Here is a 21,591-nt window from a genome sequence, read left to right on the forward strand (position 1 = left end):
AACCCTCACCACACCTCTAAAGACACCCAAATTAAACAAAATCAGTGCTTGAAGATTCATTGGAATGCTAACATGAATATTCAAACTATTCTCAGCTTTAGATGGTGAATGTCAGAATGAATTCTTTTGCCTCATGATCCGTTCAGGCTACAGAATGGCGCAGTCTGTGGTGTTTTAGCAAACTCACAAGTCTCAGCAACATTAAGGGAGGAAAAGAAAAAGTTTTGCACTTTTGGAATTTACCTTTCAGTTCAAGAGAGAAAGAAAAAGAATGAGAGTCTCTCAAGGTTCTTAAATGGCCTTGTCACAGGATAGCTGCTCTGTGCAGACAGAGCCAAGATGCCTTGGACTGGAGTAGGTGAGCCTAATCAAGCTAGTTAAAGAGGCTGGGCTACACCTGAGCCTATAAAGGGGCTGCTACTCTTCAGCTGGGAACAGACAGTGCCCTGGGGAGCAAAGCCATGCTGGAATGGAGCTAACTCATGGGTCCCTGGAACAAGGAGCTCAAGGAAGCTACCCCACAGCTGTGGCTCCAGGAGGGGAGCAAAGCTGGAGTGCCAAAGACCCCTAGTAGTGGTGGCCCAGTATTGAGTTGAGAGTGTGTTCTGTTTGTTGGTTAACCTTGGTTATAAAAATAAACCTTGGCTGAGAGTGGCATGACCACACATGCTGGAGTTGGGAAGCAGCAACAGGACCTGGTGACAGGTCCCCATTACCTTTGTATTGAGCACCTCACAACCTCTCCATTAGGTAGGGAAGTACTATTAGCCCCATTTTACAGATAGTGCCTTAGTTCTCTAAGGGACCAAGGAAATTGTCCCAGGTCACATAATAAACCTGGCATGGAATAGGGGACTTGAATCCGCGTCTCTCAAGGGTCAGGCCAGTAAACTAACTACTGGACCATTCTCTCTCTCTCTCAGATTACCCTCCTTCTCTTAATCTAGAACAGGGGAAGTCCAATTATTCTTTGTCAAGGTCCAAATTTCTTGGTCAAGGTATAGTCAAGGTCTGGACTACAGAGAAACATTTTTCACACTGCAATAACAATAATAAGTAAATAAAAAGATTTCGCCGTCCATTCCTGCTTATTGACCTCCCCTGATTTTGAGTAATGAAGCCATTTCATGAGAGAATAAAATTAAACAATTTGGTTTCATCTATACACAGACAGACACATAAAATTCCTTTCCTAACGAAATAGTGGTATTGATGTCGGGCACACAGCAATTCCTCACATATAGGGCCCTTCATGTTCAGGTTTTATGTTATTTAATTTTTCCCATGAATTTCATGGTGTTTATTACAACAACAAAAAACAGGTGAAAATTGATGCAAAAAAACCCTTATTTTTTCTGAGTAAATATTGGCATTTATTTTGGTGGACAGAAGGATGTGAAAAAAAGTATTTAGTAGATTAATGGTTTGATGAACGGAATTCAATGTAGTTTGCTGCAGAACTAAAACAGAACTCAAAACCCAATGCCACCTCTGAGTTTAAGAAAACAATCTCTCTAATCCCCAAATAAAACTTTTCATTTGAATAAACAGTTTACTGTTGCAGACTTACATCTATTAGCCTATACATATTTACATTTAATAATTGGGCCACACCATTTGCAGCACATACATTCAACTTCACCCTTTTCTCCTGTTTTGTTTTTTTGAAAACTTTTGAATACTTCCTTGTGTTCTGAAATGTATTCGGATACAGATTTTGTTTTCTTCACATTTTAGTGTGTCAAATATTTAAACTGTTATCTGCTAACAGCTTGAAATCTGTGCATGGTGGGCATGAGATTTCTCTGTACATTCAGATGTGCACACTTAGAGCTTGAATGCGTGCCTGTTTGTTTACTGTGTGTATCTTCTAAACTAATACATAGACTTACTTCAACAAGCAGCTTTGCATATATGCAGACTACTATATTATCCGTAATACATTTATCTCATGCAATGTATTGTATTTTCCTAGTAAAACATGTTATTTTTTCTATATTTGAATGATACAAAAGTAGGGTGAAAATCAGAAAAAAAAGAATAATACTTTTTGTAAAACTTGGATTTTTTTCTATAAAAATCGATTTAAACTGAAAACAAAAAGAGGCTCTCTCACACAGATTAAAAACTGTATTTTGGGTAATAAACACTGGCCACACACTGACACTTTTTGAAGTCCTTCATCACAAGACTGATCTCTCTCCCATTCAGGAGGCCACAGAGGGACCATCTGCAGAGACACCTCTACATTCCCATCGTCAGAAACCAGCGCTAACGGATGCCAAGTGACCAAGCAGGGAACTTCTAAGAGACTCCTCCAGGTTTCCCAGTTGGGTTTCACTGTGAACCTCTGGGAGCTATGAAAAGAGAGCTCCACTGAAGACATTCTCCTTCTCTAACAAAAGGTTTCAGTTACCCCAGGTAATCAGCCAGTGAGGCCACCTTGCAGAATATGGAAGAATCATTTGGTGACGGCCTGGAGGATTCACCATATATTTGGCAGCAGTTTCGGTGCCTGGAGTCACCAGGGGCTAAATCCTGCAGTCCTGCAACCCAGGCTAACTACCACTCCTCTCTTGTCTTGCTGCACTAATTGCTGGTGCCTGTGTATACACAGAGGACTCAGATATTTAATATAAGGCTGATCAACAGCAAATGCAGCTCCGTCCAAATCAATGCTGAAACTAAGTGAAAGAGCAAAGCTGGGACACAAGTGACCATAGCCAGGAGAGAGAAGATGGATAACACTAAAGCGGATGGCAGCCGTAGTGAGGGAAAGCAGTTTGGCAGCCAAGAGATTTGAAGTAAATATGAAATGAATGGTGAGGGCTTTTACCCAGGTGATGACGGGTTTAAAACATCTCTCTACTAACAAACTAAACTTTAAAATGTGTTTCCGTATCTCTCGCTCCCCCAGACCTAATAGACAATCCTTCCACAATATCCAGTGGATATGTCAGTGTTCTGGATGCCACTGTAGTCTCAGCCCCCTATATACCTATCCTAGATTCATCTTCCTCTACTCTTCGTTCCTTCCCTTCAATTTTGATACCCTTGCCAATCTGAACACCCAGTCTGTTCTGGGACTCTGTGGACTTCCACAACAACTCTTAAGCTCTGCTGTCTTTCTTGCTAAACAGCTCTGCGCCTCTTTGGATTAAATTGTATGCTTACAATTCTGACACTTTGCCTTCCTCGAACCTATTCCACCACCCCACTCCTTTTAGCTCTCTGATAGGGTCTTGCCAATTTCTTCAGGAAGAATAAGGATATCACCCAATGGGAAACCGTACTCCTCATCCTGTCCTCCAACCCTCTCTTCTTTCCAGGATATCCCTTCTATATCTTCTTCCAGCCTATCACTGTATCCCTCTGGCCTCCTCCTCCCAACCTCCTTGCCCATATACCTTCCACCACCCTTTTCTATTACTGTCCAATACTGAACACCCACAATTCTCCCTAATACTGAACACCCGCAACTCCCACCCTAAAGGAGTGGGAGTTGCGGGTGCTCGACAGCTCTCAAGATTTGGCCCTTAGCTTACAAGATCAGGTCCTAAATTCCCTAGGACAGGGATTTGTCAATTTTATGGTAGTTGTCCGTAAAGCAACAGACACACCAATGGTGTTATACTAATAAAATCATTCAAGTATCAGTAGCTTTTTCACCCTTAGTTACACTAATGAGATTCGACAAACATCTGTCAGGGATGGTCAAGGTACGTTTAATCCAGCATTGGGGAGTAGACTAGATGATCTCGAGGTCCCTTCCAGCCCTACATTTCTATTTTAGTCAACCTCTGCATAAATTCATTGAGCCATTTTCTTTTCCACCCTCTTTGCCCAAATTAATACTCTTTTACAGCTTGTTTACAATATTAGTTTTAATAATAAACTGCTCAAAGAGGAGTTTGTGCAAGAGCAAAAGCTTTACTAAAATTTTACGCTCTGATTATTTACTCTGACTTTCTTGTCATTGAAGTAAAATCAGTATAGCCCTATGAATATTGAAAATGGAGATGCATAAACTTACACATCTGGAGATTCATGATGTCTTTCTGCAAAGTTTGGTTCCAATTTCTCATTCACATGTTGGATCAGGATATTTATTCCTGAAAAAATTTTCCAGGCCTCACTGTCCTCTGGATATTGAGATACAAGATCAGCCATGCTTCTTCCAAGTTCAAAAAGGAATTTTTGAGACTTGCTGCTGCTTAACCACTGCTGAAATATCTAGCACAATAAAGGAGAAACAAACTTTCATTTATTACAGGATGGAAGCTCCTCTCCATTTTCAGAGCCATCCCTTGGATACGGCGAATCAGAGCGTCCACTCCAGTGTGGGTGCATGGTCCTTCTACTGGCCCTCTACACAGAAGTGAATCTCACTCTCTATGTGCTGTCAGGTTTCATGCCTGAGCTTCAGTTAATGAGGAGTTTTGATTAACTATTGGCTGGAGAAACAGGGTTTCCATTATTTTTCCACTGTAAGGACTAGCTAATGCTAACTGTGCAGTATGTCATTTTTAAAAACAAAATACAGTCAGCCTGTGGTTTTGAATATTGTCTAGCTCAATAAGGGCTAATGATTGACCAACAGTATATAAGCAAAATATGTATCATATCAGCTGTCCTATTAAAGCATACCTGCATGTAGAGTTTGATCTTGTTGACAGAATGGACAAGATAGACTTTGGCCTCAAGCCATGCAGGGATACAGCCTCCTTCTTTATCCTCTTTGTTAGCTTTAAATTCTGACACATTGGACAGGACTGAGCACACAAACTGCTCCAGTGTGCCTTCTGTGGGAATCTAGCAGTGACAAAAGAAATAGATGAGCACACCAGAGAACCACTCAGTATTATCACCCATATCATCTTACTTGTTGGAGAAAAAAGCAGAGCCATGGGGCTGCTTTCAGGATGAACAAAGCCCAGTTATCACCATCTAGTGAGCTGCGATAGAGACTGCAAATGTACTCTGCACATTTTGACAGGAAACTCTCCAAAAAATCATTAGCCACTACCCAGTTGCGTGCATTTCTGGGCTTCTCTTCATTAGGGATTTTTGCATTGGTGTAGCTTGAAACCAAATAAATGACACTGGTGCAAGACCCATTTTACACTGGTGCAGCATACGTCTCCAGGAATTTTGCACCAGAATAGCTACGCCAGTGTAGCTACACTGATGCAAAATTTACTGAGGCAAACGAGCCATTAGATGGAAGATGGGATTGTTTGGGATAGATTACTAATTTATATATATTAGAAGTTCATAGCTTGCGAAGGCTGCCAAATGTTCACCATGCTTTTGCCTCATGGAAAGTCAATCTGGCTTCTGTACAAAAAAATAGAGGCATTTTCCCTGGGAAAATGCCTCTATTTCTTAATAACATCATTTCATATCACTCTGTAAATACTGACTGACTCATCCTAACAATAATCCTGTAATCAGCCTTTTGAAATTCTGATTTTGGTCATCTGTGACTAGGGTAATACTGGAGATCCCGCAAAAAGTTTTGTCGGCAAGCCAGTTGGAACATTAGACAAGAAATTCGGGTCTTCATACATGGATGCTGTGAATGTTTGGGACTGACATTCACAATCCTATATATTTCTTTAAGTAGCAGCAGTGGCTTAAGATTCCTAGTATCATAAGTGTAAAGTATGTAGAGATTATTCCAGTTATGTAGATGGCTAATCTGAGACACAGAAAAGTCAAGGGACTTTTTGGTCACACAGCAAACCAATATAGCTGGGATTAGAACTCAGGGGCTGTTGGGCGATAGTCCCACGTTCAGTTCGCTAGATCATACTGATCCTCAATGACAAAACCCTTCCAAGAACTCAGAGCCAAGTTTTTGATAATCTGGCCACTTCTTTAGGTACCTACATGGAAGCTGTGTGTTCCAAGCTCCTTTGAAATTGGTTTCAAACTCTGCCTGGAAAGCAGCACTTAAGAAGTTTCTGAAGAGTACCAACATATTCTAGCCCAACCACAAGACAGATTTGAAGCAGGAATTACAAGGTACAATCTGGTGTGGCTAGACAGGTCACACATGATCACACTGATCCTTTTTGGCCTGAAATTTTTTTATCTTAAAATTTTTTTCAGAATTAGGGACACTTTTCTTTTCCACTATTTTCTCTCATGTGAATAGTCCCATTGAGATGAATGACTAGATTACTAGAATTTACTCAGGCGAGGATTGGGTGAGTAATATGAAAAAGGACACTACATAAAAAAAAAAAGTCTGAAATCAGTTTAACTAAATAACAAAAAAAATGCCATACACGGACCCCATCTTTGTTAATTTGTCACATTTGTATTTGATTTTAATATGTTAAGGGGGGAAATGAGTTTTATAAGAGCTATTTGCCCTGCCCAAAGAATGCTGTTTTCACTGACAGAAGAAATGAGACAAGAAAAGAGGAAAACATCCTCCATCAAGTTAACCACTCACAACAGGGAGAGGTCATACACAGCAAAGGGCGAAAATCGGAGTTTTTCTGTAAACAGATTTTTAAAAGGCTTTACTATAACTAGGCTTTTCCAAAAGCTATGACATATCAAAGCAGTGCAGATATAATAGCTACAGTTCACCAAAGTGCCTAAACTTGCACATGCTAGTGCGACCCGGGACAGCAGCCAGTTGCCTTGGTGCCCGCATCAATGGCGAGGCTGGGGGCGCGGTACCGTCACGCCGGAGGAACTGCCCAGCCAGGGCACTGGTTCCTGCAAGCAGTGGCCCCACATGCTGCTGCTTTCGCTGCTGTGGTTCCTGGTAGAGCCCGGCAGCTCCACTGATATCGGATTTATATCCCTGGATATAAATTTTGTATCCGCACAGGGCTCTGCTCGTCAACAGTTTACTGGTTTGCCAGTAGAACAGAAACTGTGCAGACCCCACTTCACTGGGGTTCATTTTTTTTTAATAAAAGTTTTGATTGCAAGAATAGGAAATCTGTTCTTATTACTGGGCCTGAAATAAGCAGAAGATCTACCAGGGAGCATATTGTACGTGGTAGCATTTATAACATTGACAATGTCTATCTAACATAACTTTAATCAGTCAACCTTTATTGTTGTGCATCTTTGGACTCATTTTCTTCTCTTTGATTCAAGATTTTAACCTTCCTTAATTAAGTGGCAACCTTCTAGATTAAACTACTAAACAATACCCGCCTAAAGCAATCAAAATTTATACCAGTGAAGGGAGGAGGTGTTATTTTAATTACAATTATTTGGTCCCTGAAGTTTTCATCACATTAAATAGATGATCAACTAAATTAGCAATTGAATTAACTGGAAGGCAGTGTATTTGCATTTCTTCTGAAAACAGAGAAATTGGAGTCCAGGGTGCATGAATATTAATGATTGGTGAATGCAGACAACTTCAAATTCAGGATTTAATCTCAAAGTTTAGAGGAACCAAACCTGAACCCTTCCCCTCTCTTCAGAACTGGAGTAACAGAGCTCTGTTCTGGGCCATCACCACAATATGGTGAGTTTGCACTGTGACGCTGGCAGACCAGGTGCCAGCTCATGCCAAGGCCACTGGGCCTCACTGAGCACAGACAAATGCACAGCTGGAAACCAGTATGACTTGCATGTCTATTACAATAGATATTAGAGTTATAAGAATGTGTTTAAACTTTATGAGATGAGAGTATTAACCTTACTTATTATATCTGCATCCCATGTAATAAGGTAATGTTTAAGAGTTTGCTCTGTAACTATAAAAAGGTTTGCTAAGACTGTAAACCCCTCCAGATATCCGAAGATTTTCAGGGCTCTACACCGGGGGCCAGTCTGAGGCTCCAAGGTACTCTCCCCCTCCCCCATCAGAGCCCAGTCGGGGGGAGCCACATGGGCAGCTGGAGAGAGCCTGGGTCCCTCCACCTGCCCTGGGTGGAGAGGGGGAAGCAGTTCCTGTCCCCCAGACCCTCTGCCCAGGACAGGTGAAGGGACCCAGAATCCCCACACCTGTCCCTGATCTGGCGCTGGTGGCGGCGTACCTCGGAGCCACAGCCTGGCCAAGGTAAGAGTGTACGGGCAGCTGTGGGGAGCCACGGCGGACCCTTCACCTGCCCTGGGTGGGGGGTCCCAGCAACCCCTGGCCCTGCCCCCCAGACTCCCCACCATCAGAGCCGTGCACGGATACAAAATTTGTATCTGCATCCACGCTGCTATCCGCACAAATGGTCCATGGATATAAATGGATACCCGCGGCTTTGCATGGCTCTACACAAAAGGTGTCATCTACTCCCCAACAAAAGAAGGCCTATAGACACCAAACAAGTCATTGTAGAACATCAATGGACAAAAGACTTTGTTGACTGCTTCCCCCACACGCTTGAAGAGGGTATGTGCAGAAGCCACTGTTCCATCACAGCTTGAACGCTGGGGTAAGGGAATAAAAATCCCTGTTAAGGAGAAATTGTTATCCCTAATCTGCTTGAACGTTTGAGGGGTAAAGATTTCTGAGCATAAGTAAGAGGTCCCCAGCTGTTTAGCTTTGGTTAGCCCTCAGGGACATACAAAGCTTACATATTATAGCTAGTGTCATCTTTTGGAACTTAAGACTGTATCTCATTTGTGTGTCTTATATTTACCTGCTTTAACCTTGTAAATAACTCATTTCTTTTTCCTACTTAATAAATCTTTAGTTAATTAATTACAGGATTGGCACCAAGCACAGTCTTTGGTTGGAGATCTGAGGTACACCTGACTTGTAGTAAGTGACTGGTCCTTTGGGGTGATCTGAAGATTGTGATTTTTGGTGCCAGAGAAAAGCAGGCTTGCTTGGATGGGAAAATAGACCCAAGAACTCAAGAGGATCGTCTCTGACTCTATGTTCAGGCTGTTACAGTACCTGAGTTCACACTTGATACTTGGTAGGTGAAATCTAATTCTAGAACACACATCCAATTTGAGGTTTCTGCCCTGGTTTGTGGCCAGTCTGCCCCAAGCTTAGCATCCATGTTCATGAGTCACTCCAGAAAGTTTGACAGAACCTTTTCTAAAATAGCAGCATTTGGGGTTCAGTTCAGAGAAGCAGCCAATACAAAGCAAGTTTGGACTCAATTGTTTGCCCAGAACTTATAAATATACCAGGATTTTTTTTTATTTGTCCTTTTAGGCATTCATGAATCATTACAATGTTTAATTCTTGACTATTTTCTCCCGACTAACATTATTAGAGAGGTTGTCATCTTTGCACGGAACGATTCATAGCCACGGGCTTTCTTCTTTAAGCATGGAGATTCAGTTTTAACACATGTAGGGATTAAGGCAGAAATATCATTTCTGAAGGCCCCTCTGGGAAGGGTAACAAGAAAGATGGCAGAGCCCCCATCACCTTCATGTTGGGTGAACAGAGCCTGGCAGAGAAACCATTTTTTTAAAGCAAACAGGCCTTTAAACAGCTCCATTTGCACAAGTGCCTGCTGAAGCTAATTGCATTTATTTTGATGGGAGCTGAGATGAGACAATTTGCAATCTTGTGGCTGCTGCATGAATTTCCATCATTGTCTCATTGTAACATATATTTACTTAGCTGGCACTTCAGAGACAATGTTGGGCAAACGGAAAACTGCTATTTTGGTTCTTTTCCCCCCTCCTTTCATTTTGTTCTGCATATTATTTCAAAAACCCATCTTTTTAATATCACGCATTGGCATGTCGACACTGCAGCTGGGATGGTGCTTCCCAGAGCAGGTAGACAGACATGGGCTAGCTCTGCTCAAGTTAGCACACTAAAAATGCAGTGTGATATGGTGGCTCAGACAGCAGCCCGGACTAGCTGCCCAAGTGCAATCCTGCCTGAGCCCCTGGGTACGTACTCAGGTAACTAGCCCAACCTGCCTCTGGTGCTGCTTCAGCCACACTGTTATTTTTAGCTTGCTAGCTTGGTCAGAGCTAGAGCTCTCTGTCTATTTGTACTGGAAAGCACCCTCCCTGCTGCAGTGCCATACCCACGTTAGATCTCAAGTTGCCTGTATACCTTTAAGCTATGGCCCCTTGTGGAGGATGCAAAGAAAGAGAAGATAGTGCTTATCTGAAATGTTCTTTCCCATCTGTACCCTGTTTTCGTCTAAATAAAACATTCTCTCACTCCATTATAAATTGCTTCAAGCGATGATTGATGTTCTTCAAGAAGCTCATCATGTATCATGATGCAAATATTGGCTGAACAAAACCTGCAATGCTTTCATCCAAGTTTGTGGACGGAGGCTGTCATTCACCCAATATGAGATTATGCTGTCTTCTATGCAATGGCAATGCCCTCTAAGTAGCTACTTCTGAAAGACGTTGCTTTAGCGTCTCCAAGGGATGAAAAGCTCTCATGAGTTACAAAGGAAACAAACAAAACAAAAAAGGAACATTGACATTTTTAGAAGTTTACCTTATTTAACTCTGCCATATAGTTCAAGAGTTTTTCAATATGAAGATCATCGAAACCAAATCTGGATTCAAGTTCCTCTTTGACTGCACGCGGATCCCACACAATATCCCAAAAGGTCAGGTTGTACAGAGAGCCTATAAGAAAAGATTAATTTATGTGATACATTTCCTACATTTTCTGAATTTACCTTTCTAGTAACCAATCTCTGATAGGGTCCATAAGTGACACTGTCACCTTTTTATGAGAGAGACCCTAAAATGGGAGCGTGTGCATGGGAGATAGACACATATAGTCAATATGCACAATTTCACTAGAAGTCTGGTGAGTGGAATTAATCTAACAGTATAAAGCAAATAGTACATTGATTGAATTTTGGTCTATTGTATTAGGAGCCAATACCAATTTTACCAAATTAATTCAATATTAGAAGATACATACCAAACAATAAAAGTACACAGTGAAGAGCTTTTACATTATTCAAGAAGGAATAGGGATAGTATTCATGATTCAATACCGGTCCTCCAGAATGCCAAAGCCTTCAGATTTTTGAACTATGCACAATTTTCACCCATCCTGAGACTTAAATAGGTCTCAATGGGTAGAGGAGACGATGGTGTATGGAGGAGGCGTTCAGATATATTAGGAACTGGAGACACATTTGGGAAAGGGGGAGCCTATTCACGAAGGATGGTCTCCACCTAAACCAAAATGGAACCAGATTGCAGGCCCGTAAAATTAAAGAGGTTGTAGAGCAGTTTTTAAACTAAGGGCTGGGGGGGAAGCCGACAGGTGTGGAGGAGCAGATGGTTTGGGCAGTGACATCCCTTAGGGGAGAATCTATTAATGGAGATTCTCTATGTCCTAGGAAGGAGAAGAGGATGAAAGATGATAAAATACAAGTAGGATCTGATGAGAAACAGTCAAAGGAAAAAAAAGTCTCATTCAATTACATCATGTAAGAGCAGACAGCTAAAAACGTGACAAATTTTTGAAGTGCTTATATATCAATGCTAGAAGTCTAAATAATAAGATGGGTGAACTATAGTGTCTCATTTTAAATGAGGGTATTGATATAATAGGCATCACAGAAACTTGGTGGACTGAGGATAATCAATGGGACACAGTAATACCAGGGTACAAAATATATTGGAAGGACAGAACAGGTCGAGCTGGTGGGGGAGTGGCACTATATGTGAAAGAAAGCGTAGAATAAAATGAAGTAATAATCTTAAAAGAACCAAACTGTACCATCAAATCTCTATGGATAGTAATTCCATGCTCTAATAAGAAGAATATAGCAGTAGGGATATATTACTGACCACCTGACCAGATGGTGATAGTGACTGTGAAATGCTCAGGGAGATTAGAGAGGCTATTAAAATAAAAAACTCAATAATAATGGGAGATTTCAACTATCCCCGTATTGACTGGGTACCTGTCACCTCAGAACGGGATGCAGAGATAAAGTTCCTTGACACCTTAAACGACTGCTTCTTGGAGCAGCTAGTCCTGGAACCCACAAGAGGAGAGGCAATCTTGATTTAGTCCTAGAGGTGAATATAGATGGACCACTTGGTAATAGTGACCATAATTAAATTTAACATCCCTGTGGCAGGGAAAACACCACAGCAGCCCAACACTGTAGCATTTAATTTCAGAAAGAGGGACTACACAAAAATGAGGACATTAGTTAAACAGAAATTAAGAAGTACAGCACCAAAAGTGAAATCTCTGCAAGCTACATGGAAACTTTTTTAAGACACCATAATAGATGCTCAACTTAAATGTATACCCCAAACTAAAAAACATAGTAAGAGAACCAAAAAGTGCCACGGTGGCTAAACAACAAAGTAAGAGAAGCAGTGGGAAGCAAAAAGGCATCCTTTAAAAAGTGGAAGTTAAATACTAGTGAGGAAAATAGAAACGAGCATAAACTCTAGCAAATGAAACGTAAAAATATAATTAGGAAGGCCAAAAAAGAACTTGAAAAATAGCTAGCCAAAGATTCAAAAAGTAATAGCAAAAAAATATATTAAGTACATCAGAAGCAGGAAGCCTGCTCAACAACCAGGGCCACTGGACGATCGAGATGCTAGAAAAGCACTCAAGGACAATATCATTTAAATCAGCTTCTGTACCAAATGACTGGAGGATAGTTAATGTGATGCCAATTTTTAAAAAAGGGCCCCAGGGGTGATCCCAGCAATTACAGGACAGTAAGCTTGACTTCAGTACTGGGCAAACTGGTTTAAACTACAGTAAAGAACAAAATTGTCACAAAGATGAACATAATTTGTTGGGGAAGAGTCAACATGTTTTTTATAAAGGGAAATCATGCCTCACCAATCTACTAGAATTCTTTAGGGGGTCAACAAGCATGTGAACAAAGGAGATCCAGTGGATATAGTGCTTTAGATTTTCAGAAAGTCTTTGACAAAGTCCCTCACCAAAGGCTCTTAAGCAAAGTAAGCTGTCATGGGATAAGAGGGATGGTCCTCTCATGGATTGGTAACTGGTTAAAATATAAGAAACAAAGGGTAGGAATAAATGGTCAGTTTTCAGAATGGAGAGAGGTAAATAGTGGTGTCCCCCAGGCATCTGTACTTGGCCCAGTCCTATTCAATATACTCATACGTAATCTGGAAAAAGGGGTAAACAGTGAGGTGGCAAAATTTGCAGATGATACAAAATTACTCAAGATAGTTAAGTCCCAGGCAGACTGCAAAGAGCTACAAAGGGAACTCTCAAAACTGGGTGCCTGGGCAACACAATGGCGATAAATGCAAAGTAATGCACATTGGACAGAATCCCAACTCTCTCTCTCTCTCTCTATATATATATATATATCTCCCAATTGCACAGAATCCCAACTATATATACAAAATGATGGTGTCTAAATTGGCTGTTACCATTCAAGAAAGAGATCCTGGAGTAATTGTGGATAGTTCTCTGAAAACATTTACTCAATGTGCAGCAGCAGTCAAAAAAGTGACCAGAATATTGGGAATCATTAAGAAAGGGATAAATAATAAGACCAAAAATATCATATTGCCTCTATATAAATCCGTGGTACACCCACATCTTGAATACTGCATGCAGATGTGGTCACCCCATCTCAAAAAAGATACACTGGAATTGGAAAAGGTTCAGAAAGGGCAACAAAAATTATTAGGGATATGGAACGGCTGCCATATGAGACGAGATTAACAAGATTGGGACTTTTCAGCTTGGAAAAGAGATGACTAAGGGAGGATATATAAAATCATGACTGGTGTGTAGAAAGTAAATAAGGAAGTGGTATTTACTACTTCTCATAACACAAGAGCTAGGGGTCACCAAAAGAAATTAATAGGCTGCAGGTTTAAAACAAACAAAAAAGTATTTTTTCACACAACGCACAGTCAATTTGTGGAATTCCTTGCCAGAGAATGTTGTGAAGGTCAAGACTATAACAGGATTCAAAAAAGAACGAGATAAGTTCATAGAGCATAGGTCCATCAATGGCTATTAGCCAAGATGGACAGGGATGGTGTCCCTAGCCTCTGTTTGCCAGAAGCTGGGAATGGGTGACGGGGGATGGATCACTTGATGATTGCCTGTTCTGTTCATTCCCTCTGGGGCACCTGGCATTGGCCTCTGTTGGAAGAGAGGATATTGGGCTAGATGGACCTTTTGTCTGACCCAGTATGGCTGTTCTTATATTCTTAAACTAATGGTTAACTATTGTGAGTACTTCATCCTTTTGGATGGAAACTGCTTTTTATTATAAGAATCAAAAAAACAAGGCTCAGATTTTCAAAAGTATTCAACATTGGCCTAACTCTGCTTCCAGTGAAGTCATGGTGACTTCAGTAGGAGCAGAGTTACGCCAACAGTGAGTGCTTTTGAACATTTCAGCCTAAAGTAAGTGTTCAAGTTTACCATAAATTTGCTCATAGGTTCTACTTCAGATAAGAAAGAAACAGAGATCCATTGTATACTTTTGAACACACTGGTTTATGGCCAATGATCTTTGAGCCAAAATACCTGATTTCTGCCCCCCGCCCCCAACCACCACCACTTACTGAGTCAATAAGCAAAGACTACGAGCGCAGTCATCAACATTCTTTCACCACCATGGAGGTTGGAAATGTCACAGGCCTTGCACACACAAAACTACACTTCACTTCTTAGGAAATTCCATGTATACGCATGAGGTGTATAAAAGGCTGCAGGATCTAAATCTGGAGCAAATATTTTCAAATGGCCGTCATTTCAGTGACGGGATTAATTTTAGTCTCAAAGTTAACTAGGTTCCAGACCAAAATTAGCATCTCCTCTATTTTCTCATTCAATGTTATTTACTTGGAACCACAGAATCATGAAACTGAGGTTACAGAAAGTTCTTTACACTAACAAGATGAAGCCCACAGCATTTTAAGCTTCTTGCCTAATTAATATTTTGTGTCACCTTCAGACCAAGTCTGTCCCACTATCTTCACACGGTGTCCTACATCTGGATCTAACCAGACTGAGAGGTAGGATAGGGTGGGGCACTGTTTACACAATCTCAACAAAACATTTCCAAAGAGTTAAATTTTCTGTAGCCTTCAAATCTACATACATCCTAATCTACTCTGTAGGACAACACTTGCATTTAGATTCTTTCTGCTTTTCCATTCCTGTCTTCTCAATATTATTTCAGTTGAAAGGGAACAATGTCCTTCGTTTTGCTTGATACTGTTGCTACACTTATTGAGTTCCTTATTGTACACTATAATTTGGCAGTGCCATCTATTGAAGAGGAGGATTAAACGGGTTAATGACCATAATTCAACAATAAGTCCCTAACACTAACTAGTAAAGGAAATCACAAAACGCACAGTTAACCACGTTTCAAGAATCTATTCTTCTGTGTAATCTATTCTTATCTTATTTCTGGCACCTGTCACTCCAGTATTCAAAAAGCAGCTAGATGGATAGTTTATAGAAACTGCCTTGTCCCCTTTTCTTTGAGTAGTTTAATAACCACATCTCCCATGTAACTCTCTCAGCTTAGCCTACCAACGGCATGAAACCAGATGTGGAAGTCGGCATCTCATACCAAAGCAAGCCTAAGAGTGATCAATTAAATATCTGACATATCATGGAGAAAACAGATGTAAACAGCAGAGCAGATGATAGGATGCCCCTGATGCAGCAAGTGCCAACAGACCCTGCAGCATCCCATTTATCTGAATTAGTGTCTTTAATTTTGCATGCAGTATTGAATTGTGTGCAACTGCGCTGGAATGAATGATCACCGAGGGGTAAATGGACGTGCTAATAGGTTTGAATGAAGATGCAACTTCTGTACTCTAGGGTTTCAGATTGTCTATAACATTCTAGCTTCTAGGGCTTAAAATTCTAGAGTGGCACTGTTGTGCCACGGCAGCTCTAGTCCTTCAGTGTAGATGCTCCCTATTCCAACAGGAGGGATTCTCCCATCAGGGTAGGTAATCCACCTCCCTGAGAGGCGGCAGCTAGCTCGACGGAAGCTAAGTTGACCTACTGCTGTCCACATGGGGATTTAGGTTGACTTTACACTCAGAAATGTGGATTTTTCACACCTGTGACCAACAGTTAAATTGACTTAATTTTCTAGTGTAGACCAGGCCTGAGTCATAATTTCTCTCATCTGTAAGAGATATTCATACAGTTGATTAAAACCTTATTCTGCACACAATATTTACTATACAGGCCACCTTTTTTTAATATGCCCTAATACTTCCATCCACCTGTCTGAAGCCCCCAGGGACTTACTTTCTGGGTTTATCTGGGGTGGGTGGGAGGAGGGGTTGGTTTGCTTGTGAGGGAGTTTAGGGCACAGATTTCAGTCTGTCCCACTAAATGAAATTCAATCTTGTGTAGGGGGCCAGCAGGCAACCTAAGTACCTCTTAGTCCTTATTTTGAGGGCTTATATGGGATTTAAGAGTCATACAGGCCTTGGGCTGCTCTTCTACACATCCAGTGCAAGCAAATACCACTTGTCTGTCCCCATAAAGCTCCGCCAATTAATCATAATCCTGACTTTATCCTGGGGAGCCATAAGTGGAAGAGGAACGGAGTGGTGTCAGCCATTCAGCTGGCACAAACACCAAGCTGCATTTGCAGGCCAAGATAGCGAAGGATGGGTCAGAACAATGCTCTGCTTACTGCTCAGCTGAAGTGTACCTGCCTTGCCTAGTGCTTGCGGTTGGCTGTACAAGGGCCATGGTTCAGAAAAGCACTTGAGTGAGCGTTTAAATTTGCACTCAAGTCCCATGAGACTTCATTGATTTCAATAGGACTTCAGCACACTATTTTCCTGAATGGGGCCTGGATGGCTGCAAGAGGGAGAGTCCGGACATGGCTCCTGAACAACAGACTACACCCCTTGGTGTACAGCATGCTCTTAAATCCTTGGCAGGATCCTGCCTGGGTGGATGCACAAGGGGAAGCCTCCCAATGACTTCTTCTCCCTCAAACTCAGTCCATGCATCTGTGCAGCAGATGGGATTCAGCCCTTGAGCAAAGACTGGCATTTACAATAGGAGACAAAGGAAGACTAAGGTAAGATAACCACGTTAATTTTCACTTGCAACTGGGCCAAAATTTGAATCTAGTTCTCTTCATAACCGAAGGAAACTGAACTAACTCATTGTGAAACACCCTCTCCAAAGAATCACCATGAGTAAAAGGAGATTATTCTCAAGGTGATCTATTGGGACTACACTGTGTTATGTCAAACTTAAGAAAGGTTTGCCAGGCTGCATGATAAGCATATTTTTGTAATTTAACAGACAATTAAAATTATGCCTATCCAAGGCTCTAGATGCCCCAAAGCACAACAACAATACAATGCAAATCTCAACAGTATTTAATTATCAGCTCAACAGGAGCTCAGCCAGCTGCCTACAAAAATATTTTGGCTCCATCCTGACATGCCTGTAATTCATGCAGCAACTTTTAAAGAAAGAAAGACAGAACCCCAACACCCCCCCCCCCGGCCACACACATACACAGCCTTCAATTACCTTCAAGGCTCCAGTCTTGCAAGAAGCGTAGTGCTGTGATGGTTATATTCAGTCCTATTTTCACTGTTTTGTAGAAACTTTGGTTTGATAGAACTGCATCTAAATCTTCTAAGGATGCTAAGGAACTGAAAGCAAAAGTGAAAAATCAAGCACTTGTCAAAGCACGGCAACATTGTGCGCGCTCTTTGGAGAGGGCAGCAGAAGGATTGTGAAGTAGAGCTGGATGAAACTTTTTAACAACTTTGTCAAAAAATGGGGTTTCGTTGAATGAAGTTTCTAGTGAAATGTTTTGCTTGACAAAGTTTTCTAAAAAAAGAATATTCTAGAAAACCCTGAAATGGATGAGTTTGGTGACATGTCTGGGGTGGATATCTGAGGGTTGTCCATTATCTTGCAAAACCTGCACAACACCTTCAAAAGACGAGCCTGAGCACCTAAATTCATAACTTTGCCAGACACTAAAATTCATGAGCTGACTAGAGAAAAACTTGTCTCTCTCACCAACAGAAGTTGGTTGAATAAAAGATAGTACACCTCACCCACCTTTTGTCTCTAATATCCTGGGACCAACATGGCTACAATGACACTGCATATAACAAAATCATTTAGTTTATTTTCTAAATTTCTTCAAACAGACCAGCTCTGTTGTGAAGTTAATATCATTGTAAATTTAATTTGATGATACATTTTAGAATCCACACCAATTTCATCTGACACTTCGATAGCTTCTTTTACCCCATGGCTGTTATGCAAATTAAAATCCAACAGTTTTTTTTTTTAACTTGATCAGCTGTTGCTGTACTTTGCAAAAAAAATTAGCTTACCACAAGCAGTTCACCCATGCACATGCCAATGCGTAGAGACTGTGATGGGCCCTGCTCAGGCAGGCTACAAAGAGTATAAACATTGAGCACCACCATGCCTGTCATTTATTCTAAATAAGTGAGACACAATATTTTCTTCTCAGTTGCAAACAAACAACGTACAAGTTTGGTGCTTTTTAACAAGGCAAAGGAAAGCCCTAAGTAGGAGTGGCAGAGTCAGTGCAGAGATTTTCAATTTCCCATTCTAAGCACATGTGGTGTGGGTCCCATGCATGCTGCAGATTCACAGAAATGACTAGAATATGCCGGACGGTGTCATACCTCAGTCGGTTCAATACTAGGGCGACTGGGTAAAATTCTACGGCCTGTGTTATACAGGAGGTCAAATAAGATGATCTAAAGGTCCCTTCTGACCTTACAATCTATGAATTGATCATTTTCCCAAATAAATTCCTGAAATTGCTACTTTGCATCAAGTTTCAGGTGCCCTCCAGCCTCCCTGCCTCACTTTGAGATCCTCTGTACTTTCCCCATAAAGGTAAATAGTGTGTTGCAACTACATCTCCCTCCTGGTGCTGCTGCCCTTAAAAAGAGAGAGGCAGATAGAGATTTCTCCGGCACACAGGATTTGTCTACACTGACAGTGCTGCAGCTGTGCCACCATAGTACATAGTGAAGATGTTACCTATGCTGATGGGAGAGCTTCTCCTGTTGGCATAAGTACTCCACCTCCCCAAGAGGCAGTAGCTATGTTGATGGGAGAAGCCATCCCATTGTCACGGTTCTGTCTACACCAGGGAAAATCCACATCTCTGAGCAACATAGTTATACCAATGTAAGTTCCTACTGTAGACCTAGCGTCTTGTTACGCTCTGATGCGTCCAGGATAGCAATCCCAAAATACAAGGAAATTGAAGCAAGACACACAGGTAGGTGGTCAGTCAAAACATGAAATAACCATGAACCAGTTAAGTTAGCAACCTTCTGAACAAGACATAAGAGCACAGCCTGAATTGCCACACACACCCAATGCTATGCACGCACGAGTGCACTCACACACTGAGTTCAGGGAGCAATAACCAGGAAATGAACAGGAACAGAGAGCAAGAAGCAGGAAAGCAGCACACACACCTCCATGACCTGATCTATCAGCCTGGAAGACCTACACAACTCAATCACAAACCAGAGCCACTACTGGACTTTTCTTCTAATTAACACGGATTATTTCTAGTAAACCTGGCCAGTTAAGGAGCCGTGGAGGGCATCTGTGGAAGGAAGCTTTCAGTTTTGTATGGAGTGGATTGCTCAAAGCAACTTGGCACTGAAATGGGGCAGGTCTACACTTAAAATGCTGCATCAGCACAGCTGCGCCATTGTAATGCATAAGTGAAGATGCTCCTATGCAGATGGGAAGAGGATTAAGCGGTGAAATAAAGTCACTTACCTGACACTGATTGCTATAGATTGCCAAGTTCCAGTTTAATTGAACTACATTATATTAAAGCACTTAAGAAATAAACTGGTTTTAAAATGATAGACATCCAAATGGATTAACATCAAATGGACTCAAAGACTTCAGTATTTCAGATCCTCCTTGGATTAATAAAAGTGATAATGATTTTACATTAATATATAACTCTCGATCCAGAAGAATCCCATCAAACTTGACAAAACTAACACCCTCATCCGCAAAGGGATCGTTTCAGTCACCACTCACATGCAGCAACCTCCCAAAGATTTTTCTGCTGAGATGCACCTGGAGGAAAGGTAGAGTTGTGAAAGGGTCTGGAGCAAAAGCAGGGACTGCAGAAAAAAATAGGAAAGAGTCCCAAGCTTTCCAATAGCACAGCCTATAGGTACAGGTATCTGCTAAGCAAGGCATAGGTATAAGTGTAATAAAACTATTACAAATTCAGAAGGTTTTTCATGTGTGTGTGTGTGTGTAGGGGTTTCCAACTGAATAATAATTCTGATCATATTGGGCCTGATCTTGGGACAAGAACCTACCACACCTCAGAGTTACTGGGCAATTCTTAAGTAATCAGTATAATTAATACAATCAATAGACCAGGTGACAATTGGGCCCAAGGACCTTTTTCTGGGCAAGTGTTGGCCTCACTCTGCTCCCATTGGAGTAACCTGTAAAGCTCCCATTGACTTCAATGCAAGCAGAGGGAAGCCAACACTGACAATCCTGCTGTATATCTATATCTTGCTATGAATTCTCCTGCTATTGATCATGCAAGTGGGAAGTACAATGAGTTAGATAAAAGCATCAATCCATGGAAATAAAAGAAAGCACAAATAGGGAGAACAAATACATTACCCGGATTTTAGTACTTACTTTTTAATAGTCTGCAGAAACTGAGCTGTAGCACCTATCCCACCTTCTTTGTAAAGGCTGCTTGCCTGCAGCCATGGGAGTGAATGAAGAAAGTCCCAGAAATAGGGTTGGTTGTGGAGGCTTTCGACTACAGAAATCATCCCCTCAGTTTCATTCCAGTCCATCTTGATTTTTAAGAAAAATGTGTTAAATGTGACCCAATTATTTCATTGGGGGTGGGGTGGGAAAACAGCAACTGTCCTCTGCCTCCCCCCATACACAGGGATTTCTAACCATTTAAAACCCTTCTTGGGTGTGGCATCATGCATTAATGAAATTCACCATAGGAATGAGAACCCTCGTTTTTCAACTCATGGTGGTTGTAACTCTGCTGCATGTGCATATCTTGTGGGAAAACTGAGTTATGAAAAAATCTAACAAGCCCTTTCCTCTCCTTCTGCTCATGAGTGTACAGGCCACGCCACTGCTAAGAGATGGATACTTTTTGAAATCTGAAAGATGATTAGCTTGACAATCACACAACAAATCTGTAGAATCTAGAGAATCATCACTGCACATCCGTGAGGGGTGAAGAGGTGTGCTATAATGAAGCTTCTATGTATGCCACCCCCAGTTTACACCTCTTTAGGAAAGGCCTTTCATGCAAACAGACAAGAAATAGACTGAGGGGATGGACTCATTTCTGCTGAACTGACTGACTGGGGAGATCTATTTTGCTGGATCACACCTTCAGATGCTTCTGTAAAACAAACAAGCCATGCTAACCCCTAGCTTATGGGGTCATGTTGGTGAATTAGATGTAAAATCATGTTGGTGAGTACTTCAACAGGACTCTTTTGCATAAATACTCATCAACACGAATAAGGCTTGGAGTGGAAACTGGAGCCTTTGTACTTTTGTTTCTATTTTTTATTTAAAAAATAGTAAAACCTTCAAGGCCAAATTCAATGACACTGACATTTGTCTTTGTAAAATGGGGA

At 41.3% G+C, this 21,591-nt stretch overlaps 1 protein-coding gene across 1 annotated transcript in view; it reads right to left on the reverse strand.

Annotated features, from left to right (window-relative positions):
• The window catches only part of ABCA13 (ATP binding cassette subfamily A member 13), a 286,889-nt gene that overhangs the window by 238,525 nt on the left and 26,773 nt on the right, over positions 1 to 21,591 (reverse strand). Inside the window, exons 6-10 of the mRNA XM_048839236.2 lie at positions 20,612 to 20,775; positions 17,444 to 17,568; positions 10,409 to 10,542; positions 4,648 to 4,812; positions 4,034 to 4,233 (exon numbers count right to left, since the gene is read on the reverse strand). Coding sequence (XP_048695193.2) covers positions 4,034 to 4,233; positions 4,648 to 4,812; positions 10,409 to 10,542; positions 17,444 to 17,568; positions 20,612 to 20,775 — 788 coding nt within the window. The remainder of the gene's footprint in view (positions 1 to 4,033; positions 4,234 to 4,647; positions 4,813 to 10,408; positions 10,543 to 17,443; positions 17,569 to 20,611; positions 20,776 to 21,591) is intronic.

Source organism: Caretta caretta, chromosome 2 (genome assembly GCF_965140235.1).
Source record: "Caretta caretta isolate rCarCar2 chromosome 2, rCarCar1.hap1, whole genome shotgun sequence".
In the NCBI taxonomy this organism is placed as follows: Eukaryota; Metazoa; Chordata; order Testudines; family Cheloniidae; genus Caretta; species Caretta caretta.